Source organism: Podarcis liolepis, assembly GCF_965112155.1.
Source record: "Podarcis liolepis genome assembly, chromosome: 14".
Classification (NCBI taxonomy): domain Eukaryota; kingdom Metazoa; phylum Chordata; class Lepidosauria; order Squamata; family Lacertidae; genus Podarcis; species Podarcis liolepis.
Genome location: NC_139569.1, coordinates 32839851 through 32867035, shown reverse-complemented (window position 1 = coordinate 32867035; position 27185 = coordinate 32839851). Strand labels below are relative to the sequence as shown.

Sequence of the window (27185 nt, the reverse complement as noted above, 5' to 3'; positions counted from 1 at the left end):
AAACAAGCCAGGAAAGAGGAACACAACCCACTTGTACTTCTTTTGTCGTTACCCGTGATAATATTGAAAGCACTCGAAACCCTCCTCCTAAAAACATTTTTTCTAACTGCCAGCTCTCCTTTTCTTCATGTGCAGCATATGGCTGGATACAACCCAGATGAAAAATGAATAGGTATGAATAACGATAGGAAAAATATCACAATGGTATACAGAACAATATTTTTCCTTTTGTATCCCGATGAGAGCCAGTATGGTGTAGCGGTTAAGTGTGTCTGACTAGACCCAGTGAGACACAGGTTTGAAGTCTGTCACGTAGCTCCCTGGGCGACCTTGAGAAAGTCATCACCTCTCTTCTTAGCCAACTTAACAGGACTGTTGTCAAGATAAAGAGAGAGGATGAAAAACCATACCTGTCACCCTGTGCCCCTTGGACAGGTGGTGAGATTTAAGAAAAAGGTAATTAATAACGTTGAATGCATTTCAGGCTGCAATCCAACCGGGTTAAGGAAGGCATGCTGCTTTTAACATAACTGTGCTGAACTGTGACCTTTAAGTGCTTGCAGAATTGTGTCCACTGGTCCAAATAAAGATGCCTCGGAGCCTAGATCAGGGTTTCCCAAAATTGGGTCTCCACCTGTGTTTGGACTACAACTCCCAGCAGAACCAGTGGACAGGGATGATGGAAATTGTAGTCCCAAAACAGCTGGAAACCCAAGTTTGGGAAACTCTGGCCTAGATAAAACCTGTTCATTTCATATGTATTTTAAAGGTTTTTTTTTCTAAAAGTAATATAAAACATGTTTATAAAAGAGGAAGACACATTCATTTTTAATGTTTAATACTTAATAAAGAAAAAAGTGCAAAGTCACAATAGCTTTAAACCATCACAGAAACACGCACTGCATTTTAACCAACAAATACAAAAATGGCCTACAAAATCCCACCTGACATTAATCCACCCAATTTCAACATGTCTATGGCCTCTGAAAACACCTACTGTAGCAATCTTTTGCCTATGGCAGCCTTCTGTAACCTGGTGCCCTCCAGACATTTTGAACTCCAATGCCCAGCACCCCCAGGCACCAGGTTAGGAGCGGCTGACCTAGAGCTACAGTTCTCACACTGCAACTCTAACACCTTTTCCATTTCACTTGCACAGATATTGAATACTCCCAAAACTTTGGCCCCAATCCAGCTAAAGTTGAAGCCAATGGAAAAAGTTAGTTACCACTAACTTGACTCCTTTTCCTTTAAATGGAATTAAGTCCTGCATAAGCTGGATCAGGGCCTGGGTTATTACATTAATGGCTATTAAAAAGCACTGGAAGAAAGTGTCACTTGAAGCAGAATTCACTTCCCAAGTGTGCTTAAGATTGCAGCATTAAGGAGAAAAGTGCCCCACTTCTGAGGTAAACTACAAGCATATTCTACTGCATAACATTATACCTGCCCCCAACTTCCCACTGTTCATATTCAATTTTAAAAAAATGTTTGAATAAGCTCTGCGTGTGAGTAGAAACATTGCCTGAGGCAATGTTATTAATCTTTCTAGCTCGATGCTATTGAAACACAACTATTAAATAGGACAGTCTGGCATATATGTGACAGGTTAGATCCTAGTAAGTTGTATTCTCTCTGGATAAAAACAAGCGAAACAGCAGCTTGTGCTAAGTGACGATTCAGTTTTAGGTGTAGAAAACCAGTAATGAAATATGCCTAAGATTCTAAGTTTGAATCTGTAAGTGCATGTCCAGCCTTAAGCATCCAGTTGCAAAATTCCTCTGGCAGAAGCCACAACTGTTTTGCATGCAGAAAATATCTGGAGCCTCATCTGTACTATACAAATGAAATAGATTTCAATTATTTTTAATGTTTTAAACAGTTTTTTTTAAATTGCTTTTTACTGTTAATATTGTTTTATTCTTTACTTTGTAAGCAACTTTGAAGTTTTATTACCATCGAACAGTATATAAGTCTTATGAAATAAATACAGTTAAAGCAGTATCGTGCCGCTTTCAAAAGGCATGACTTGCCCCAAAGGAAGTGTAGTTTGTTCAGGGTGCTGAGAGTCATTGCGAGACTATTCCCCCAACAAAGCTGCAATTAAATCACTCTGAGAATTACAACTTCATGAGGCCACTAGGTGTCTCCTAACAACTCTCAACATGCTTAACACGCTACAACTCCCAGAATACTTTGGGGGGAAGCCATGACTGTTTCAAGTGGTACAATAGTGTTTTAAATGTACTGTATAGTGCAGATGTGGTCTAGAAAGGCCTGTGACAGACTCATATGAAACTCCACGAAACCACTTCCAGTCATGGTAGACCGTAGATAGGCAACTTGTGGCCATCAACATGGTATGCAGCCCCCAATGCTTCCCAAGGCTGCCTGTCTTCCACCCTATCAGTTTTTCCCTTCCTCTTTGGTATCTCTGGCATTTTCCATGGCTTTTAAAAGTGTTCCTCTGTCCTTCTATATTTTATCAAAATAAATTGATGTATTTTTATTCCCACCCCACCCCAGCTGCTTGTGGGGGAGGCGAGCGGGAAACACCCCAGCTATCTGAGAACAAATTGGTAAGCTAATGCCATGTCTGTGACAAAGAGAGGGAGCAAGTTTCACACACTAAGGTAATAAAGGAATCACGTTCCCTTCCTTTCTATGACACTGTTTAGGGAAGTTTTTAATGTTTGATTCTATTTTTAATATTCTGTGGGAATCTGCCCAGAGTGGTTGGGAAAACCCAGGCAGATGGGCATGGTATAAACAATAAATATATTACTATTACTATTATTATTATTAGATGTATTTCAGAGTTACCCCCTCAAATGCTATGGGGCATACTTCTGAACAGACCTGAATAGGATCGGTACTTATTCTCTGAAGTAGCCGAAAATTGAAACGAGGGTGCTCTTCGTTCTGGTAAACTTTTGTCTCCAGCTCTGCCCATTGTCCACTCTGGCTCCACCCACTGCTGGTATGCAGCCCCTTACAGATCACCCCCTTGGCTAGAGAAGGGTTGCCCTCACCCCTGGCAAGAGCAATTCTTAGCTAGAGTGGACTGAGTTGATATAAGACAGCATCGAATGTTCTCAAGTCCGATTCCTTTCTTCTTGGCCTGTTAAAAAGTCACCTATTTGCTGGCTTGGGTTCGTTTAAAAGGAGATCGAGCAAATTTGGGAAGGTTAGGTCTACCAATGGCTATGGACAGGATCACCAAATAGAGGAGAATCACAGGATCATCACACCACTGCACCTCAGTTGCTGGTGCGTGTGTGTGTAACAAACGTTGAAGAGTGCCACTGCCTTGACATGCACTTCCCAGAGGCATCTGGTTGGCTACACGGAAGCAGACTGCTAGACTAGATAGATACCTGGTCTAATTTACAATCAAAACTTCAGCCTTTCGTGCGATTTTTAATTTCACACACCCCATCCTGCACCACATGCAACGAAACGTAAGTCACACAGCTGTGGAAGCTTAAGAATCTAAGAAGAGCCCTGCAAGGACCCACCTAGTCAAAAAATTCTTTTTTCACAAGGGCTAACCAAATGCCCACATTAAGCTTACATTTTGAGTTCATCTCAATTCTTCTTGCCTATTGTGATTAGAAATAAGTGTAAGAAAAATGCACATTCTGGGTGCATGATATTTAATTTTTTATGTTTATTTACCAGCACCAAATGTAGCTGCTCGCTCTTTCTTTCTTTTAGTGCTGAAGTATTATAGCACCCTTATCATTATGACATCGCTTATAGCAACTGGATACAAGGCGTTTTAGCACAAGCTAATGGTGAGTGTGCTAAACTTTGCAACATCACAGCCCCATTTCAGCAAACAGGAGTTGTGCAGGGACTCACTTTAAACAGGGTGGCCACTTTTCATTGGTCCTGTTCCTGTGAATTTAAGAGCAGCCTGAAAAAAAGTCACTTAGGAGGTTAAGATTCTCCCCCTGCATTGTAACTCCATTTCTGTGAAAATGCTTAAAAGTGAGAGCCTTAATCCTAATCAAACTTGCATCGCTAGTAAAATATGCCCACCGTTTTAGAGGTGGTGGTTGTAGTGTGTGTGTTTTTGTGTGTGTGTGTGTGTGTGTGTGTGTGTGTAAAAGAGAGAAATAAAACAAGGTATTAACCTATATGAATTCAACACATTTTCACTTGTCTTCTGTTGCATCCATTTGGTTGGGAGAAGGACCAGAACTCAGTGGTAGAGCATGTGTAAAAGGTCTCAGGTTCAATCTCCAGCATTCTTCAGATACAGCTGGAAAGACTCTTGTCTGTAACCTGGAGAGCTGCTGCCTGTCTGTGCATGCAACACTGTGCTAGATAGACCAATGGTCTGACATAGTATAAGGCAGCTTCCTATCTTCCTACTTGGTCACCTACTGAAAGGTACGGTATATTTGACAGATCAGCGATTAACTGGGTTGCCTGGCAACACTATTCATTTATTTTTGCTATGGTTTTTTCCAACTGGTTTTGCGCAACTTTCAGTTTTAATAAATGGTTCCAAAAGTAAGTGAAACTTATCTGCATATGCCATGAAGACATTTTCTCCAGACAAGTCCCAGATGATTTAAATTGGACTGCTCTTGAATACTTTTTAAAGCTGCTATAGTATCACAGCTTTCTAGACTTAGATGAGGTTGATGGTTTTCCTGTAGAGTCAAATACTCTCAGACTCAGGACCCAATGGCATTAGCAAAAGCAGACCTAGTGTTGTAACATGTGAACACATGTGCATTCAAAAGATCCTGCTTAAAAAAATACTCTTATATAACGTCATTGTTAATGGCTAAGTTAAAGGGAATCCCCCCTTTTAAAGTCAGCTATATATAAATGGCAATCAAGCGCCTAGATTTTTTTTTTAAAGTTGACAATATTCTTTTCAGAACCAAGGTCCATCGTCTTCTTCTTCCTCCTCCTCCTTCTCATTCAGATAAAGAACAGCCGTTTTCTTCTCATCAGAAATCACCGATCTTTGGTCTACCATCCTTTGAAGTTGAACAGTCTGATCAAATGTTGACTCCTCTAATCTTTGTTCACTATCTGTGTCCTTCTGATCATCTTTCATGGTGCCCTCCAGCTGTGAGGCAGCTGCTTTTTTCCTGTTCGGTACGAGAATGGTAGCATCTTGCCTTCCCCCTTCCACATTGGTTACATCCATCTGAAAGGTAAAAGACTTTTCCTTGGGTCCTATCTTTATATGCCCAATAGATTTGCTGCTTTCTGAGGGCCCATCTGTTGGGGATAGTTCTGCAGTACCGACCCTCACTGTTTCAGAAATAGGGCCATGAAATATAATCTGTTCAGCATGAGTTTCAGCTGGGCTGAGTCTGATGTGCCTCATTGATCTACTGACCTCCATGGAACCTCCTTCTTCCCAAATGTCTTCCCCAGGAGAACTGATCCCTGAAGATTCTGAAAGAGAACCTTGGTAAACAACACGCTCACTGCTCAGAACTTCCTTCTGCCCCAATTTAATGTGTGTTACTAACCCTTCAGAAGAAAATGCCTGTCCCATTTCACTAAACTCTAGGTGCTGTTCGGAAGTGGGCACCTTAAAAACAATTTCCTCAGTTGTTACAAATGGTTTTGGATTTAATTTGATGTGATGAACAGTGGTATTGGTATCTACCATCCCCTCCTTGAAATGTTTGTCTGGAGAGCCACCAAATTCAGTTGCTTTGAGGAGAGATTCATCATATATAGTTTGGTCAGATATATGGGTGTCTTTTTGCCCTAGACGAATATGTCTCACTGTCTGTTCAGTCACAGTATGGCCTCCAGTGCTACTAAGCTCCACAAATCCTGAAAGGGGGTCTTCATATACAACTTGTTCAGTGTGTACTTGTTTGGGATCTATCCGAATGTGCCTTATCAAACTGCTGCTTTCTACTGGCCCTTTTGTCTGAGAAACAGCCTCACTGCTGCTGTTTGATGATAAGTCTGAAGCTGGCCCCTCAAAAACAGTTTCTTCAATAATTTGATTTGAACCCAAAGTAACGTGCTTAGAGGACCTAATTTCGGTAGAAAACTGTGCCTGCGTAGGACTTTCAGGGCCACTCATTTCCATGGTTTTATGAACAGGCCCTCCATAAATTATTTTTTCTGGGGTCTGAATTTCTTTAGGGCCAAGATTGAATTCCTTTGTGGACTGACTGATATCTGCAGATGCTCCAGTCTGAAAGCCACCTGAACCAAACTCCAGAGTTTCAGAAATAGGGCCTTCATATAAAACCTGCTCAGTTCTGTGAATTTCTGTTGGACCAACTACAATTTGCTGAAAATGTCTGTTAACGTCAAATGACCCTTGTGAAGAATATTCTCCTCCTCCTCTATTAATTTCCATACTTTTGAAAACAGGGACCTGGTGGATAACTTGCTCGTTCGTATGATATTCCCTGGCATCACTGCTGCTTAGTTTGCTAGAGCTAGAAACCTCTTCTATAGTCCAAGGTGTGGAAGAAACATCTATGCCAACAATCTTTCTACCACCACTGTAGCTTTCTGACTCTTGCTTTCGGCGGTCATCAAAATCATCATCGCTTGGTAACTGTGTTGGCAACTTCATCTTGCCCAAAAGTTCTGCATTTAACTGGTCAGGGTTGAGCACCTGGGACAGATTGACTTCTGCGACTATAGTAACCAACCCCCCCTTTTTTGTGTCCTCCGTTTTTTTAATGTCCACTTCTAGACTGCTAGCATCAGCTTGGCCCTCTTCTGTTAATGCAGAGAGCTCCTGTTTCACACTTTCTGGAAGGGTGTGATCAAGCTTTTCTAGTGCCTCTTTCAACTGAAGCTTTGGGTCCTTTGACTCCTGAGAAAAGAGATCCTTTATGGACTCCTGAAATTTTTGCGGGATTTTAATCTCTTTCTCAATAACAATGGATTCGGCATGAGCCACTTGTTCCTTTGGAACCTCCTCCTTTGAAATGTAGGCAGCTGTCCCTCCCCCCATCACTTGGTAAATCAGTTCTGGGGAGCACATACCTTCATTTATCTTTGTTTGAGATCCCTGCAAGAATTGATCTTGCCAGGAATACTTAACTGTTGATTCTTCTTCAATATGGATTTGACCATATAATGAGGCTTCTTCTTCACTCAAGGGGCGCTCCTCTGGAGTAGACACAAAATACTTTTCTTCATCAACTACATCATCCCCCTCAGATACTTCTTCCACATGAGACACGATCACACTAGGTTGCTTCTGCTTAACATCTTTGATAGTACTTGTGGTAGCTCTATCTTCATCCCCATGGTATAGATGCCTGGCCATATCAGGCAATGTATCTTCTACTTCCTCTACTTCAAACGGTGTTGAAAACTCCATTTCAGCTGTAGATTCCATTGGCTCCTCAACTATTTCAACTTTAACAGTCCTCTTGCCTTTGCCCCCCTTTCCTTTCACAAGATCTTCTATTACACCTTCATCTGGAATTCCCTTAATGTCTCCCAGAACTTTTTTAACATTTTTCTCTAAGGAAGTTCCCAGGTCAAACTCATCAGAAATGTGCAATTCATCTTGAACTGTAGACTGTATATTGATCTCAGTCTTCACTTTTCCATTCTCTGAAATGTCTTTCTTTTCAATGGAGATGACTTTGAAATCAGAGGGATCTCCACTATCAGAAGGTTTCTGCACGAACCCTTTAAGAATGTCAGAAACAATGGATTCTGCTATACTTTCTTGAAGTAAGGTGTCTATTTTGGAGCTCCCTTTTTCATCTTGGTTAGATTCTTTGACAAGTTTAAATGTGGTGTCATCCTTCTGTTTCTCAACAGAAGGCTTCAAGTCTTGTAATGTTCTTTCTACGCTATTGTCTTTCAGTACTTGGCTGTGAGTATACACTTCTGACGGGATAGGGATCTCAGCAGCTTCTTTACTTTGTGTTGCCATGCTCACATTTTTCTCCCTTTGAAATGAATGGCTTTCTTCCATCCTTGTATCTGTTGGAAGATTCTTCCCTGGTGTGTCCACTCTAATCCTTTCTTCCCATCTTACATAGCTTCCGGGCTTGGGTGCTTTATCTCCCAAAAGGCCGCTTCCCCTCATGTTATCCTTCATGGTAGATCCTTCCACTGTCTGCTTTTCTTCATTGATGCCTTCCTTAATTTCAGTCTTCTTTTCAAAGCTAACATTGATGGATTTCTTGTCGGTCTTCACAGTGGCAGAGTCTATCTTTTCCTTGGGCCATCTTTCGTTTCTCTCTCTTCCCTCCAGCAAAGCAGTTTTTTCCTCTTTCACTGGCTTGCTGTCTTTGATCTGTTCACTCACTCTAGTCTGAGTTCCTTCTATGGTTCTCTCATATTTAGTTTCTTTAGAACTGGAACTTAGCCCAGAAGATGGAAACATACCCACTTTCGCTCTTGCATTTTCAGAAATATTTGGACTTGTTGTGCCTTTCTGAATAGTTGTTGATTCTTTCAAAGACACAGTACTCCCAGCTTCAGTTTTCTGCCTTTCAGGAAACGTTCTTCGTTGAGCTTCTTTCCCCTGGCTAATAAGATAAGGTGGGGTAAATGTTCGGATCTCTCTCTGTTCTGTCATAGTTCTCTTGCGAGTTGTGTCCTTTGTGACGGCTGCAGAAGGGCGGTGTTCTGTCCTGAAGGCATCTCTTCTTAATGGTCTCCCAGGAGTCACTGTCTGCATTCCACCAGTTTTTGTTTGAGATGAATAAACTGCAGAGCTGCTAATATTTGTTACAGGGGATTTATATCTTGTGTCAACATTCTGGATTGCAGGAAAAGTTCTCCTTCCTTTCGCCTGTTGATAAGCTGAGTGGCGGTTGCTGTACTCATAAAGCTTGTTCCGGACACCTGCCGATAGATAAAACAAATGAAAATCGTGGCTGTTAACATAGTATACTTAAGTAGTGTTCAAACACAGCCACACACAATTGGCAAAAAATTAATTACAGCATAGCATTAACACATCTAAGAAAAATGGGTGCTGCTTTGCAGTCAAACCATCCATTCCTGCTTATCTTTTCAAAACACAGATGACAAATGTGGACAACTGCATAATCCCAGGAGGTTTAATTTCTGTACAGTTCATCACAAGGTCCCTAACGCATTGACCATCAAAGTAAATGAGATTTGCACCTGCAGAGCAACAAGCGATATTGGTGTGCAAACAGGATGAAATTCCATGAGAAACATTCCATTCATAATTATTAACACCACTCAGCTAGGGAGCCCTAGTATTATGTGCTACTAATGGCTAATCCTAAACACACATTTCCAATTCTTTTCACAGTGGGCGCTAAAATCCATTAGGTAAAACCAGAGCTATGTGTATGCCACACTGATATTTTGTACACCTGCGAACCTTGGGGCTTCCAATGATGCCTCCCTCTTGGCCATGGATAGTGCTATTTTGGCTAAGAACGTAAGAATAGTCCTGCTAGAGCAGAGTAGCAACCTATTCAGTCCAGCACTCCACTCTCACTGCGCCCACCCAAACGGCCCTGGGGAACCTGCAAACATCACTCAAGGGCACTAGTGTTCTCTCTACCTGTGACTTCCAGCAACTGAGATTCAGAAGCATACTGCCTCCAACATACCACCATTGATAGCCTTATCCTCCATGAATTATTCTAATCCTCTTTTAAAGCCATTCAAGATGGTGGCCACCGTGCACTGCAGGGGATTTGATTAGATGACCCTTAGGATCCCTTCCAACTCTACAATTCTATTATTGCTGCCTCTTTCAGAAGTGCATTCCACACAATACCTTTTATTATGTAACCTCTTTCACAACTTTTCTCTAAACTAAAAAGTCACCAATACCGTAACCCTTCTTCATAAGGGTTCCCCTTGGTCATTTTGGCATGGCATTTGTGCCTCAACATTAGAAATGGAGGGAATTGATGGTGATTTATAATTATTGATTCTACCTCCCCCTTAAAAAAGGCTGATCACCGAAGAATTGATGCTTTTGAATTATGGTGCTGGAGGAGACTCTTGAGAGTCCCACGGATTGCAAGAAGATCAAACCTATCCATTATTAAGGAAATCAGCCCTGAGTGCTCACTGGAAGGACAGATCCTGAAGCTGAGGCTCCAGTACTTTGGCCACCTCATGAAAAGAGAAGACTCCCTGGAAAAGACCCTGAAGCTGGGAAAGATGGAGGGCACAAGGAGAAGGGGACAACAGAGGACAAGATGGTTGGACAGTGTTCTCGAAGTTACCAACATGAGTCTGACGAAACTGTGGGAGGCAGTGGAAGACAGGAGTGCCTGGCGTGCTCTGGTCCCTGGGGTCACGAAGAGTCGGACACGACTAAATGACTAAACAACAACAACCTCCCCCTTATTTCTTTGATGTTTATCTGATGTTAACTCTCAATCTACCCCAGCTCCACTACAATCTCTGAAGACCTTCTGCTCCCTCAAATTGTTGCTCCTTGTCTCTGAACCTTTCTTTCCAAGACCTCTTCATGTTACCAAAAGGAGCTACAGGGCTATGTATGTTATTGCCCCACTCTCCAAGTTGCATGGATCCTCCTGGCCTTTCTCGTACTGACATATATTTTCTGAAGTGAGGAGCCTTTTCTATCCATATGAGCTACTCAGTGGAGGCCGGTTCATTTGATTAAGTGGCGCACTGCCCCACCAACATCAGTCTGACCCCAGCCTCCTCACTGCCTTTTTTCTTCCAACTAGTCTAGAGAGTGGCGCCGCTGTTACCTTCCTTTTCCTTAGTCTCAGCGCTGCCATTATACTGAATGGGGTAACCGTGCCCCTGAAGGACCAGGTGCGCAGCCTGGGAGTCATTTTGGACTCACAGCTGTCCATGGAGGCACAGGTTAAATCTGTGTCCAGGGCAGCTGTGTACCAGCTCCATCTGGTACGTAGGCTGAGACCCTATCTGCCCGCGGACTGCCTCGCCAGAGTGGTGCATGCTCTGGTTATCTCCCGCTTGGACTACTACAATGTGCTCTACGTGGGGCTACCTTTGAAGGTGACCCGGAAACTACAACTAATCCAGAATGCAGCAGCCAGACTGGTGACTGGGAACGGCCGCCGAGACCATATAACACCGGTCTTGAAAGACCTACATTGGCTCCCAGTACGTTTCCGAGCACAATTCAAAGTGTTGGTGCTGACCTTTAAAGCCCTAAACGGCCTCGGTCCAGTATACCTGAAGGGGCGTCTCCACCTCCATCGTTCTACCCGGACACTGAGGTCCAGCACCGAGGGCCTTCTGGCGGTTCCCTCACTGCGAGAAGCCAAGTTACAGGGAACCAGGCAGAGGGCCTTCTCAGTAGTGGCGCCCTCCCTGTGGAACGCCCTCCCACCAGATGTCAAAGAGAACAACTACCAGACTTTTAGAAGACATCTGAAGGCAGCCCTGTTTAGGGAAGCTTTTAATGTTTGATGTATCATTGTATTTTAATATTCTTTTGGAAGCCGCCCAGAGTGGCTGGGGAAACCCAGCCAGATGGGCGGGGTATAAATAATTTATTATTATTATTATTATTATTATTATTATTATTATTATTATTATTATTATACAACTCAGTAAGGAAGAAGATGGGAACAAAGCTAGAATCAATTGGCTCTGCATCTCATTGGCTCTGGCTATTGGAGCCTTCCCCAACCTGCACTCAGGTTCTTATTATTGGCTTCCCACTGGGAGAACCGGATGCTGGACCAGATGGGCCTTTGGTCTGACCCAGCAGGGTGATTCTTACGTTCTTATTGTGTGAAATACATGCTTGATTTGGGCTGCCCTCATTGGCAGCCAATGTTACCGGGCCATCCCAAGTTCCAGTGTTATGAAAGAGAGAGGAAAACGTCTCTGTCCACTTTCTCCTTGCACCATACGTAATTATATAAACCTTCACAGAACTAGAAGCAAGAGCTCCCCCTCTGTTGAAACAAGGATATGCAGAATTACTAGTGATGATGCCGACATGTCACTTCCACTCCTTACTCTGAAATGCACACATGCATGTCTGCAATTCATACCTTGTGGTAATTTCCTGCCATGCTCTTCATCCCACATAAGAATCCATTGACTGCTCTCTCCTTCTAGTAAAGCTCTGTAATACACAAAAGCAAGTATTAGAAGAGTACAGGGGTTGGCATTTCATATGGACCATGGTACAGTACAGACATGTCACATTCCTGATCTTCTAATCATTCTAAGGAGACCAGAAGAGTTCTGTGACTCCTACCTCCTCCTTTTCCCTCCTTCTCTCTTGCACACAAACCTGCCCAGAGCCGATTCTGTTTATGCCGTTGCAATATATTCTTCTGAAAGCTAGAACTAAGACCTGTAAGAATGTGGAAATTCTTGAACAGCTGACTTTAAACATAGAGTTCATTTAAGCTGCCACTTTAATACTCTGCTGGAACACACTTTTGGTTTCAACTCTGCTAAATGTTTCGAACAGATAACAAGATGACCACTTCAACTCTGTAAATGGCTCATCTGGAAGAGTGTGATAGCTAAAAATTCTAGCTCCTAGATAGCATTTTGTAATTTTTTTTAAAAAAAGAACCACCCAAAAACATTGTGCAACAACAACATCAATAGCCATCCCAGTAAGTCAAATTATTTTTCCTTCTAGGTTACATAAAGAGGTAACATAGCTACGGAACTTCACGAACTTGTAATCAATTTAATAGCTAGTTAAATGGAAGGGAGTGGAGGGGTCAAGCACAGCTAAGTGGGTAAATTGCAGATGGATAGTTGTGGTTATGCTGAAATTGACGTATCTGGCGAGGTATCAAGAAAGAAGTTAAAGGATAAATAAGATGATACTGTATATCTAGTTGCTGGAAACAGTTTGCAGTCTTGTGGAATGCATGCTTCAACCAAACTGTTTATTTGATTATGCTTGACATTTTAAGATACAGGAAGAAGTTAAATGGATGTAACTGTATGTTTGAATATAACTATTAAAAAGTTGTGTGAAATTACATACTTGTTATGGAATATTTTCCTTTTAGAAAGAAATTTAATAAAATGTATTAACACATACTCACTGTGAAATAGTTAACAATGATGACATTTAATACCATAAACTTTAGATTTGGAGTTAAAACCACTTACTGTGACGGAAAGCAGGGAATTCATTCAGCACACTGAACATTCTACCAAGGAGTCCTTGTCATCACAAAGTGATCTCTAAAAACATGAGGACTAGATATTTGACTAGCTTTTTCAATTAAAAACTATCAGCCTAATGAAGAACCACACGTATGAATCATTCACTGCTGGTTTTACAATCCCAAGTAAGACAACAGCTAGAAAAGTCAGAGAATGGAGATCCTCTCACAGTAGCACTTGCTGCCACGGCAAGGATGGGCTGGCATATGTGAAGGAGCATCTTTTGCCCCCCCAATAAATATTTGAGGGTTCTGGGGGTCCCCAAAGTTGATGGGCATTGCCATTTAAATGGTGTGTGTGCATGCACCAAGTCATGTGATTGATTACATGGGGAGGGGCTCACCTGGGCCCCTCAATATTTTATTCAAATTGGCACCCCTAGGAAGGGCTATAGGTCAATAGTAAAGAATCTGCTTCGTATGCAATAGATCCCAGTTTCAATCCCTAGCCTGGCCAGGTGGGGCTGGGAATGTCCCCTGCCAATTAATATAGACAGTCCTGACCTAGGTGAACCAAAGGTCTGATTCAGTCTGATCTGGCTTCCTATGTTTAAAAATACAAAAGGGAGGCCTGGTAGTAGTTTCCAATTATTGCCATCATCATCTAGCTTAGGGATAAGCACATTTCCAAACTGAATTTTGCACATTTTGCAAACCTTTTGCTCTGTGGTTTTTTGCAGTGAACAGTCTATAACATATTGTTCTCCCAGGATGCAGAAATGCCAAATTAAAGTCCCTCCCGTAGACTACAAGAAATACACACAATCCTCCAGGAAGGATTAAATTATCTCTTCCAGCCCCTTACAGGATGAAGTTCCCTGAAAGTGTTAACTGTGATGATGGAAATTAGGAATGCGGGAAGTTTGAGTAAGGATTTTTGGCCGCTGATAAAACAACAGTTTGCTCGGTTGCTGGAGCAACGAATGAAGTCACTAAAAATAAGTTCCAAGCAATGCACTGTATATGGCAAAGGGCAGCAGCAGCAGCAGCAGCACACAGCAGTCAGCTGGAACCCAGAGCAGTACTGCTGAAAACAAGCTGTGCATCACAATACAAGCAAAGCCTACTTAGAAGACCTTTTAAAAAAGGAGAAGGGGGGAAAGATGGGACAGTGGCTCATTCTTTCTAAATTTTGCTGTCATCTTTTTCTTATGCAGTCACCATTGGTTACAAACATACCCAGAATCGGGGGGGTGGGGGGTGGAATGCCAAGTAAACCAGCTGCAGAGAGGCAGGTTGTGAAGTAATTCCTTCAATCATAGGCAGAACTTACAAGAGCTAGTGTGGCATAGTGGTTAGACTGTTGGACTAGCATCTGAGAGAAGAGACCAGGGTTCAAATCCCCACTCTGTGTGAATGTGAGCCAGTCTCTCTCTCCCTCCCAGCCTAACCTACCTTACAGGGCTGTTGTGTGGATTAAATGAGGCAGGGGAGAGAGACTGGCTCACACAGTCTCTCAGCATTGCCAGGTAAAGCTTGGAAGAAAGCCCTGCCTTAAACGGTGGAGAGCCACAGCTATTCAGCATAGGACCCAGTGGTCTGACTTAATGAAAGGCAACTTCCATTGTTCCTATGACGCTGCACTGAATTTAAAAAGAGAAAAATGAAATTAGTACTGTTGCTCCTCACTCCAAGATTTTATTTTAAAAAAAAAAAAGCTTTTAAAAATACTGGTATTAGGGTTCTTACTTTTGGTAAAACATGGAAGGATTTTATTTTGGCTTCCAAGGAACCAGAGGCTCCTTCATACGGATTTATAAAATTTTCATCTATGTTCACAGAGCTGGTGATGGATACCAGCAGAGGTCGGGGCGGGGGGGGGGCAAGGAAGAAAACTGAAAGTGATCTATTACTGCTTAAAAAAACCCCACATGAGCAGGGCTGGCATCCTAACTAGAAGATAAATTTAACTTCTGGAAAATTCTCTCTCATTAGAAAGGGCAGAAAAACTTCACACAAAATCCAGCATTCCAAAACTGATTGGAAATACCAATCCTGACTGAAAACCTCATTATTTCATGTTCTTGTGACTTTTATTTTATTTTTTAAACCAAATAACATTATGTATAAAACAGGTGGGCATGTGGGCAGCCTTTTAATCAATCCTGGGCAGAAATAGTTGAAACTGTATAGTATTTAACAGATTCATTTTCCTGTCTCACCTGGAGCGTCTTGTCCAAAAGCAAAGTCCATGTCTGCTTGGATTAGAACCCACAACATAAAATTGACTTGTTATTTCCAATCCACCATCTTCTTTTTCCCACTCCATCTTAAAGATTGTGACCAGATGCAGACTCCATGGCTTCAACATCAAAGAACACACACATACCTTGCTGCCGACACCAAGTGTTCTATTTACTATCTAGCCCAATTAAGGTTTCCAGAGAATTATACCAAGTCAATCCAAATAGATTGAATATGCTGAAATCTCTGCCTTATCTGGAGTAAGTTTGTTCCTACACTGCTCCTGAACTGGTTTTGAGCACTGGTTTGTCATCTCTAGTGATGTTAAATTCTCAAGAATAATCTTTCGGAGAATATTCTTGAGAATATTCTCTGGAGAACGTTCTCACCTCACATCACTAGTCATCTCCAAGTTAAGTATGTGTGTGCAAGCACATCCAACAGCAACAGATTTTACTACTCATCAACATTTTTTTGTTTTGCTTGTCTCTAAATTTCTCAGATGTTCCATTCAAGCGGAGACATTCAAACTTGCCCCAACTTTTTGCTTTATGTGAAATGAGGTTGAAACTGAACATGTCCACTGCAGCATAAGAGGAATTTCAAGTGTCTCTTAAGAGCACCATTGGTCACTTTTATGATCCTTACCTGTAAGTTTCAATTTCAAGGCTGAGACCAGCTTTCACCTGCAAGAGTTCATGGTAGTCCTTTAGGTACTCTGCGATAGACATGGTTAGGAAATGCTTTTCTTCTTCCAAGGCTTCAATGATCACCTAAAGCGAAACATGGATATAAATTGTTAACTTGAGTGAGCTCACGGGTCAGCTAACTAAAACCCTGGCAATGGTGCAATTTCAGAGACTAAAAAACTAATAGGAAAAGATGGATGGGGATTTTGTCTTAGTTAAGAGATCCAGGGAAGGTGATTTCCCCCTTGAAATCTCCCCCAAAGAGTTCCACCAGCACAGAAACACTTGTTTTCTGGAGGCAACGTTGAGTGAAGTTGGGTCATTTGTCATCACAACATTTAGGACATACTGCTGTGACTATTTCTGGATCTTCTCTATCTTTTACTTTTAATAATGTTTCTGGGCACTATTGCAATGGATTCCCAATACAAACTCCACTATGCTTCTATTATTATAATATTATCATCATTTATTTATTAATTGCCTTCTAAATCACATTCTCAAGGCAATTTACATAGGAGGCAGTTAAAAAACACAAAAACAACAAATACTTTGAAAATAAGACAAGCCTAACAAGTGGACAATTGTGGTAAGGAGCCATTTGGTTCCTTTCCAAGATGGCGGTGCGTTCATACGCTGTGGCTCTGAGCTCCCAATACCTCACCTACTCACGCACAGTCGCCCTGAGCCCAGTCTTGGCTGGGGAGGGCGGGGTATAAATAAATAAAATTATTATTATTATTATTATTATTATTATTATTATTATTATTATTAATCCAGCTGGGAAAGCCTATGGTCTTCACTTGTTTCTAGAAGGTGTAGCAAGGAGGCACCTGTTGTATATTGACAGGAACAGGGGCAGCCACAGTAAAAGCCCTGCTCTGAGTTCCATCACATGACCTGACAACCTGTCATAGAATCATAGAATTGTGGCTACTGCAGAGTAGGCTTCTGAGATCTTGCAGGTGCAGCACTCCCACAGACCACAGTGGTCTACTGGGAACATATAAGGAGTAAGGCAGTTTCTCAGGTAACCTGATCCAGAGCAGTATAGGGACTTCTGTGTTAGGATTGACTTAGCCTGCTAGCAGATTGGCAGCCTATCCTGCAAAGCAAGAGGGAAAATAGTAGCTTTGCAAGCCATGGCTTATGCCAACTATGGTTTGGCTGACATACAAAATTGGGAAAACAAATGGGAAAGCAGCGACAGGAAGAAAAAGGGAGAAGAGCTTTAGGTGCACGGGTAAAAAAGATGGTTAGGTTCAACACATTTTGGAATAAATCCTTCTTCTGCAGCTATTTGAAAAACAGTTCTCAACCGAATTTGCAAACTGCTCAGATCGACCTGAGAAGCGTTATTCAAGTACTGCTCCCGAAGAAGGAATTGATTCAAAAGGCTTTGGATTGGATCTTCCAGTCAGTTTACTTAATTAATTCTATAGTCACTCAGAAGTAACACACACACAGCTTAGTGAAGGGGAAACACTTGTCTCCTGCTGCTTGGCTAGATGGGAATTAATGCACTAATTCATTGTGATAGATCTGTGTTAAAATGCTAATTTTACAAGATGCAGTACCCATCTCCTTTGAAACACTACTGAACAGATCTGGGAACCAGGCCTAACACAGTAATTGCCCAGTTGACTCCAGGGTAGAAAACAGTGCAGAATTAAAGATACAACATTTTGTGTGTTAGACTGGAAGTTTGGAAGAGAAAGTTAGAAGTGGAAGGTGTGAGAGAGGCTGTGAGTTGGTGCCTTTGAGAGTGCAGGACCTTTCTCTAGGCGGTTCTCTGTGATTGCTCATCTAAAGGAAACTAAATGCCAGGCTGTCCCGTCCCTGGAATGTCACTCTGTACAGGGAATACTGGGTGGGGAGGAAGCATGTAACAGTGTTAATATAAATAGTTCCTAGGTTATTTTTGAGCAGGCAGTTTCCCATTTGTCTGAAAGATAACCCTGCAAGTTCCATTAGGTTGAAAGGTGCTCATGGCTCAGTGGTAAAGCTCAGGTTCAATCCCTGGCACCTCCAGGTAAAGTGTTTTAAACAGCGGGTGCTGGAAAGAACCCCAGCTGGTGAGAGCAGATGCCAGGCAAAATAAACTACAATGGCCCCATCTGCTCTACACATTCAATTCAAGATCATACCACTTTAAATAGCTATGGTTCCCCCAAAGAATCCTGGGTACTGTAGTTTGTTAAGTGTTCTGAGAACTGTTAGGAGACCCCTAACAGCATTCTTAACAAACTACAGTTCCCAGGACTATTTGGGGAAACCGAGGACTTTGGGGGAATCGTCCCCCCCAACAAACCACCATCAGTATCAGAGAATAAATTTTAGTTCTTGCTCATGGTTTGTTTAGCAAGAAGCAAATCATGAGCTTGGGTTCAGATTAGCCAGACCATGCCTTCTTTCCTTGCAGCAGCAGAAGCAAGAGAGGAATGAAGCACTGCAACTTGATCAATATGCACTGGCACACTGCACACTTACATTAAGCCATAGTTTGTATTAACTATGGTTTATTGTGACACTGAAACCAGGCCTGAGCGTTAATCAGGAATAGTCAACATGGTGCTCTCTAGCTGTTTTGGATTCCAGCTCCCATCAATCCTACCCAGCATGGCCAATGGTGATGGGAGCTGGAGTCTAACAACCCATAGAAAGCACCACGTTGGCTACCCCAGGTGTTAACCATGGTTAACCATTATGCTTAACCACTGAGCTACTGTCGCATTTTACGTACTGGAGGTTTGGTTGTGTAACAATTTGCAACCTCAGCAGATGGCACACACAAGTGGCATTTTGAAAATGTATATTGTGAAGGGGCAGGCACACAAAATCCTGCCCCTTCACAATATACAATATCCCCATAATCTCCAATGGCCCTGCTCACAATGCAGCTGTTAATGAGATAAGCACAGACAACAGAAATCTACCAGCGTGCAAATAAAACGGCTGTTCGGGAACAAAAGAAATGGTTACCGACAGGAAACAGAGGGAAAGATATGCAGGCTGGATGAATGGCTTTCGTTAACTTTCACAGTGTACTATGGTTACATTAACTGTTCTAACTCCACCAAAACAAAACAAAACCCCACTTATTTCAAGACTTTTTTACACCCTCGACAAAGTGGGTTACTCAGAAGTGGCACCAGAACAAAGACTGCTTAAGGACATAAGAAGAGCCTGTTGGATCAGCGCCCCTGGAAAAGTCCCGCCTGCCCATGAAGCATTCCTTCATGAAGCACATGATTTAACTGAAATTTGCTATCACAAGATGGCCACCAATTCAGATATCTTTAAAAGCGCAGTGAGACGAATCCATGGAGGATAAAAGCTACGTGCTGCCTCTGATATCAGATGCACTCTGCCTTTGAATGCCAGCTACTGGGAAGCAGCAGTCCCTCCCTGGTAACTTTCTAGAGGAAAATGGTTGGTCATTGCAGAAAAAAAGATGGCGGACTAAGTAGGCATTTGCTCGAATTCAACATGGCTCTTTTCACGCCTTTGGAAATTATTATTTTACTTTTATTGAATTACATACACGTTAAAGGATGCAAAGGACAATATCAAGTGGTATCATCAAAATCAGAAAAACAGCACTGAAAGAGGGGGATGAAGGAAATTGCCAGGTCAAGGGGCAAACAAAATCACCACACAGGAACAGTGTAAACAGAAGAGTTTACAGTACAGCTGGATGAGGGGGAGACCAGGGAGTAATAAAGACAACAAGGGGAAATTACATGCCTTTCCAAATAAATTCATATTTGGCCTGAACCAAAGATCTGAGATTTGAATTTTATCATGCCATTGTCTCAAAGACTTTCAAGCCACCTAAAGTGCAATACATTTAAATGGGTGTCAGGTCATATTCAGCAGTTTACACATTCTCTACATCACATGTAAAGAAATCAAGAGAAGTGCAGGTATGAACTCAAGGTGCAGCAGCAAACAACCACCATAGCTATTAAGCTCCCCACAAGGTGGCTGCAATTGTGGCTTTGTAGAGAGATAGTACCACACAAGCATTATCACCACACCCAGCTGCCCTACATTTCCATACAGTGGTGGAGGTGTCATAACAACCATCTCACTGCTGCTGCTGCTTTGGCTAGTGTTAGCGTTGGACCTTCAGAGTTAACCTCCTGACTCCAAGATGGCCACACATAAACTTGTACTCATAATGGCTTTGTTTGCCAGGAGTAATGTGAAGAACCTAAGAAAAGCCTGAAGGATCAAGGCCAATGGTACGTTGATTCCAGGTGCCTGTGAGAAACCCGCAAGCAGGACTCAAGCACAAGGGCCCTTTTCCCTCCTGCGGTTTCAACCAACTGGTATTCAAAAGCATTACTGCCTCTGACTGTGGAGGTAGAGCACAGCCCTCCTGGCCAGTAGTCAACAATGGCCATGAATTTGTCCAGTTCTCTCTTAAAGCCATTCAACAGCCTCTTGTGGGAGCAAGTTCCATAGTTTAACTGTGTACTGCACAACTAAGTACAGTCATACCTTGGTTGTCGGATGCTTTGGTACTTGGACGTTTTGGCTCCCGAACGCCACAAACCCAGAAGTGAGTGTTCCGGTTTGCAAATGTTTTTGGGAAGCCAAACGTCCAATGTGGCTTCCATGGCTTCTGATTGAGTGCAGGAAGCTCTTGTAGCCAATCGGAAGCCGCGCCTTGGTTTTCAAACCATTCTGGGAGTCGAAAGGACTCCCAGAACGGATTAAGTTCGACAACCAAGGTACCACTGTCCTAAATCCTACAAGATTCAACCTCATTGGATCTCCACAAGTTCTAGTGTTACACGAGAAACCTCTATCTCTCCACTCTCTCTGCTTCTGGCATAATTTCATAAACTTCTATCACAACACCTCTTACTTCCCTTTTCTCTAAACTAGAAAGTCCCAAATGCTGCAATCTTTCCTCATAATGGAGGAGCGTCATTCTGTTGATCATATCAGTTATCCCTTTCTGATCCTTTTCCAACTCTACAATATCTTTTTTGAGATGAGGGGACCAGACCAGCAAACATTATTCCAAATGCGGTGGCACCAGTGATTTGTATAATGGCATTATGGTATCAGCAGCTTTATTTTCAATTCCTTTCCTAACAATCCCTAGCATGAATTTTTCACAGCTGTAGCACACTGCGTCGACAACTTCATTGGGTTATCGCTTTCAACTCCGATTTTCATGCCTGGTCAGTTCAGACCTCATGAATAAAGTTTCTCTAGTATTTCAACCAGCCACTACCTCAGACTGTTTCTGCACTCTGCTGCTACAAACGTGCACCAAGCTCCAACACTATAATACAGTATTATAATAATGTTATTATTTGTACCCCACCCATCTGACTGGGTTGCCCCAGCCACTCTGACTCTCCATGTCACAAACAACTGACACCTTCTCCCACCCCACACCCCCCCCACACCAGGCAGCCATTTTGTCCTGCCACTCCCCATATTTTCATTGTCGCCAAAATCACAGCCTGCTGGTAAATGAAACTTAGTACCCAGCCATGCTATTCTAAGCACCTTTAGTCATGTGAGGTGTGAAAAGGGGTGCGACTCAACCCCTCCAGAGGGAACACTGTGTCCTGTACTGGGGACTCTGGAAGCCAAATAGGAACTGAATCCTTTTGCTTTTGTTTTACCACTGGGAAAAGTGGGGTTCTAGAATCTCAGAGTTGGAAGGGATCCCAAGGGTAATCTAGTCCAACCCCCTGCAATGCAGGAATTTCTACTAAAGCATCCATGGCAGGTTGCCATCCAACCTCTGCATAAAAACCTCCAAGGAAGGAGAGTCCATAACGAGGGAATGTTCCCTAACTAAACTTGATCCCATCACCACTCCTTGAAAGTGGGCGTCCAAGTTTGTAGCAAGGAGAGGGTGACAGGTGCAACCACCCACAGAGTGGCAAAGGCTAAGGAAATCCAGAAGGCAAGTTGCAAGTATCATATTTTTTAAGATGGCTCAGGGGAGTTTTTTTTTTAATGTCTTCCTAGAAATATCAACTTTGTTTGCCTCCATTTTCCCAGACTCCTATGGGAGCATCTGAAACTGTGGCACCGCTCAAGCTAAGGGAGACCACAGGGATGCCCCCAGGCTAGAAGACAATAGCACCACAGAACCCGGTAATTATAGAGAGCCAGAGTGGAGTAGTGGTTAGAGTGTCAGACTAGGACCTGGGAATCCAGGGTTCAAATCCCCACTCAGCTATGAAGCTCCCTGGGTGAACTTCACCAGTCACTGCCTCTTAGCCTTTCCTACCTCACAGGGTTGTTGTGGGTATTAAATGAGGAGAGAGGAACCATATATTCCACTTTGAGCTCCTTGAAGGAAAAGGTGGGATATAAATGCAACAAGTAATAATAATAATAAATAAATTATAATTAGGTAAAACACCAACAAAAAAACAATGGCTGGAGGTGAGTTTAATAAGCTGTGCTAAACAAAATCCTCGTGTTTGAACTAAACATTTAATAAAACAGTTGCCCAGGGAGATTTGAAGTGCATCTCTTTGCATATTTACTCGTAGTTACATCCCAGGGTGTTTGGCGGGGCTTACTCCTATTCAAGCCTGCCTACGGGTCCAGCCTTTACAGACTATTGATGGATGAGCTACTGTCAAGTTTGGAGACTGCAGCTCCTGCACAAACAATAAGCCAAATGGGTTTTATTCTTGACAAATGCAGAAGAGCATGTCTCTGAGCTTGGCAAGAGCATTTCCTTTACCCCCTCGGCAACAGCTGTGTGAGAAGCAGGAGATGCAGCTAGTGAGGTTTGCTCCCATCACAGCACTCTTGTGCCGGGCCGGGAAGGCGGGGAGAGCCACACACATCAGCGCTAGTTAGGGGGACAAACGATAAGACCCTGACAGGTTTTAGTTGAGGTTTCCATCGGTGGCCACACTCCTCGGGGAGTAATTCGTTTGGGGCGAGGGGCACATGCCAGGGGTTAGTGGAATAAAAAAATGAGGGGGTGTGGAAATTAGAGAATCGTTCTGGATTAACTAGATAGGAATAAAGACCACCCAGACTCGCTTTTTACCATGTCTGTCTCAAGAATATAATTCCTAATCCTATGCTGGTTTACCCCACTGGGTTTGATGAAGCTATTCTCAAAAAATTATACAGATAATTTTTTTGCTTAGTTTTTTTTGGGTTTTTTTAGTACAACACAGCTACTGTTGAATCACAACAACTGTTCCGGAAAGTAAGTGCTAGTACTTCATTTTCTCATTCAAGTGTGCTATACAAACATGGCATAATTTGTTCACCAGCAGCTGGAAGGCAAGTCACGAACCCAGGTAAAGTAAAATAAATAAAAATCAATTAATTTTTTCCCCAGACACTACATAAAGGAAAAACAACTTCTTATATATAAAGGCAGAGAAAACAAACAGGAAAGAAGGATAAAAGAATGGAGCAGGTTGAGGGGGCATGAGGGGGGGTCTCCTGAGGCTGTGGGCTACAAACTGCCCACCTATGACCTAAGAAAGCCTTTACCATTAACTCACTAGAAGTCTTTAGAAAACGATGGGCGCTCTCTCTCTCTCTCTGTTCAGACTAGAGCAATAAAGTACAGTATGTGAAATGCTTCCAACCATCCCATGCACTAGTTGAAAGCTGAACTCACAGCATAAATGCCTCTCGTGAAATAAAGGTGCAGGAGCTCTGCCAGGGGGTGGGGAGTTGGCAACCCAACCAGGGCAGATTCAAAGCAGTAAATAGTCAGCCCTTAATGCAAGCAGAACCCTGCTTGGATCAAGCCAAGGGGCTACTCAGCAAGCATTTCTTTTCATTTTATGTATTTAAGAAAAATTATTTACCACTTAACTGACAAGAACAGAGTAAGCGGTTGACATATGGCATACTGTGCCTTAAAGTGATGCTTCTAGGTTTTAGTGCCCAGCAGTTTGGCACTCAGAGGTAGACTGCCATGGTCCATGGAGGTTCTGCGGCGCCTCTGCCCTCCCGCTCTCCGTCCAGCTCCCGCTGCCCTACCTGATACTCGGCCAGCTCGGCGCCCTGGCGCTCTTGCTGCGCCAGCCGCTCCTGTTCCAAGCGCTCCGCCAGCGCGCCCAGCTCCTGGCAGCGGCGATGAAGCTCGTCGAGCTGCCGTCGGCTTTGCTCGTTGTCGGCTCGCAGCTTCTGCAGGTTCTCCCTGCCGAGGCGCCCTTCCAGCTCCTGCAGCGCCTGCAGCTCGGCCTCGTAGCGCTCCAGGCTCTGCTCGCAGCTCCAGCTAAGCACCAGCGCGTAACTGTCCTCCAGCTCCCGTCGGCTGACGGCGCGCGTCGAAGTTCTGGCCGGCGGCGGAGGCAGCAGGGCCGGCAGGCGCTGGGGACGCCGCCGCCGCTCCTCCTGTAGTCGCCCGTGCTCGGCCCGCAGGCGCTCCAGCAGCGCCTCCAGGGCGGCGCAGTCGGCCCGCAAGCGCTCCAGTTGCTGCCGCAGCTCGGCCAGCTCGGGCTCCAAGCGGCGCCGTCGCAGCTCCACCGACTGCGCGCCCAACCTCTCCAAGCTGGCCAACTCTTGGCGCAGGGCGTCGCGATCCAGCTCGGCTTCTCCTTTGGCCCGGCTCAGCTCGCTCACCAGCAGGCGCAGCTCGGCCACCTCTTCCTCGTGCTCCTGCAGGCGGCAAACCTGCCTCTCCCGCCCGCGGAGCGCGCCCAGCTCCTGCGCCAGGCGCCGGTTCTCTTCCTCCAGCGCCCGCACCCGCGACACGTAGAGCCACAGGCGGGAGTTGAGCTCCCGCAGCTCGCTCTGCTCGTCCCAGTCCGCCCGCTGCATGGTCGCCACCTCTTGCAAATCAGCCTCGGGTCCACGGACGGCTCCCGCCTTGCTCCGGCGCGCTCCTGCTCCTCTCCAAGGCGCGCTGGCTCTTTGCGCTCCGACAGCTGCTTTGCGGTTTTGGCCCGGGACAGGGAAGGCAGGCTGGGCAAGGAGGGTGGGGAGAGCCGGCAGCCGGAGGTGGCCGAAGAGCGGCGCCTGCTGGCCACATTCCCTTCCAGTCCTGCTTCATCCGGAGTAGGGCAGACAACCTCACTCTGCTTTGTGCTCCCTAGAAACTTGTGGAAACTTCAGATTGTCCAAAACGCAGCGACAAGGTAGACTACTGGCTGGAGTAGGCTTTAGAAAACATTTGTGTTCTAAAACAGCTACGTTGGCAGCCTTTTGGTTGGGGAGGCCATTTTGAGGTGCTCACATGAGCGCTTAAACTTAGGCCTAAATGAATTAGGCCCGAAATACCAACCAGTTTTCGCCTGGCTGAAGTCAGACCCTCCCAAGTGTCCCTATTTTCCAGGTACAGTCCTGGATTTACAGAAGCCGCCCTAGTTTCTGATTTGATCCCAGAATGTCCTGCTTTTCCACTGGACGTCCCTATTTTCATCAGAGAAATGTTGGAGGGTATGGATTTTTGGGACCCCTGAGCCAAGGAAATAAATGACTATACAAACTTTAGAAGACATCTGAAGGCAGCCTTGTATTGGGAAGTTTATTTAAATGTTTAATTATGTTTTTATATATGCTGAGAGCCACCCAAAGCAATTGGGGTAACCCAGTCAGGTGGGCAGGGTATAAATTCTTTAAAAAATATTTTCATGAGAGAAATGTTGGAGGATATGTGAAGTAGGCCATCTGTCCTGTATAATACAGGATTGCCCCATATTTCAGTGTAGAATTCTACATTCTGTATTGATACAGTTTTGTCTTGTATTTCAGGTCTCTCTCTCTCTCTCTCTCTCTCTGTGTGTGTGTGTGTGTGTGTGTTTGCCAAGTTAGGGAACCTTTCCACATGCATGTGTTTGACAGAGTGTGTGAAACGTCATGTATTTTAAGTTCTGGGTAGCCAAGCACAGACAGATTTACAGATTCATGTGTATGTGTGTGCGTGTGACAAATTCCAGACAGGCCATCCTCTTAGGCTACAATAGATTGTAATGGATGGCCTCGGAAGTCACTTCAGCACCAGATGGAAAAAAATGGCCGCCAACTGCCCTTTCCTGTATTTTGCCAGAACAATGGTGGCAACCATACTGAAGTGTGACCTTCAAACTGGGATGTTGCCTCTTGTTTTCTGGGGTCGAAGATGATAGGTAGACTGATAGTCTACTGACAGGCCGTTGGCTTCAAGCTCCACTTTCTGCTGTGAGCTCCAATGGGAAATGCCTTAAGTAGCCATAGAAAACAAAGCCTGAAGCTGATAGATACTAATTTCAAGCGCTTGGGATCATTTGCACAGGGAAAGTCACAGGGAGCTGGATATCTCACCAATCCTCACCTGAGCATTTCCTTTCTAGGAAATTAAAATGGATTTACCACTATCAATCCTCCTTCCTGAAGAGTTATGGCCTGCTTTTAGTGCCAAACGAGACTTCACCTGGCCTGCTTTTACCCCAGTTAGTTGATCAGGACAGACAACAAACCTCTTTTGTGTCTCTGCTTGCCCCTTGCCTGATGGCACACATGATGTGGTTGTGGTTTTGGGGTAATCGCTTTGCAGGCCAAATTGGAACCCAGGCTAGGCCTGATTAGGCCTGTGGAACAGAAGTTCTCCACCTGTGGTATAAAGGCAAGAATCACATTGGTTGCTTTGCCCACTTTCATCTCTGGCCTATTTTTTGTCTGGAGATTTGGAGCAAGGTATCCTCAAGCTAGATGCCATGATAATACTATCATGTCAAATTTATAGGATTCCTGTGTTGCAAAGAGTTGGACTTGATAGCCCTTAGAATCCCTTTCAACCCTACAGTTCTATGATTTCATGAGTAAAAATCACAGAAGAGAATTGTATTACAAAGACACAGTGCAATGTCATCAATTTTGCCTTTGATACTTCCAACCAGGCTTGCTTTATAACTATAACCCATGATTATAGGAGTCAATATGAATCTGAATATTCAGCATTTATCCAGTAGCTAATCACAGAAAGTCACATGGCTTGTAAAGTATGGGAAAGAATGCCCTAACTTGGAGGAGAAAAGGCTGAAACTACCTGACTGGTTATCTTTCATAAATTAGCCAAAAGGTTGGCTCACTCATTTGCTTATAGTTCAAAGCCATTTGCTATAGAACTCCCTTTCCTCCAGGAATGCACAAGCAATGTTAGGGTGTCACAGAACTTGCCGGTCAGTAATCACACAGTCCAAAGTTGGAGTTAACACTTTATTAGCAAAAACACAATCCC

General features: G+C 43.7%; 1 protein-coding gene across 3 annotated transcripts; it reads right to left on the bottom strand.

Annotated features, from left to right (window-relative positions):
• Positions 1 to 821: 821 nt before the first annotated feature.
• On the bottom strand, positions 822 to 25041 carry SYNM (synemin). 3 transcript variants are annotated; one of them, XR_014519044.1, is made up of 5 exons: positions 24005 to 25041; positions 15960 to 16084; positions 11982 to 12055; positions 2824 to 8826; positions 822 to 2139 (listed from the first exon to the last, which is right to left on the bottom strand). XR_014519044.1 is itself a non-coding variant. In XM_083474970.1 (4 exons), exons 1-4 carry the CDS (start codon positions 24785 to 24787, stop codon positions 4895 to 4897), a joined length of 4914 nt encoding a protein of 1637 aa, XP_083331096.1. In that variant the 5' UTR covers positions 24788 to 25041; the 3' UTR covers positions 822 to 4894. The 3 variants fall into 3 exon arrangements, 2 of the variants coding, with proteins under 2 accessions (XP_083331096.1, XP_083331097.1); XM_083474970.1 differs by having other exon boundaries at positions 822 to 8826; XM_083474971.1 differs by lacking the exons at positions 15960 to 16084; positions 24005 to 25041 and adding an exon at positions 14578 to 15594 and having other exon boundaries at positions 822 to 8826; positions 11982 to 14495.
• Positions 25042 to 27185: the final 2144 nt, after the last annotated feature.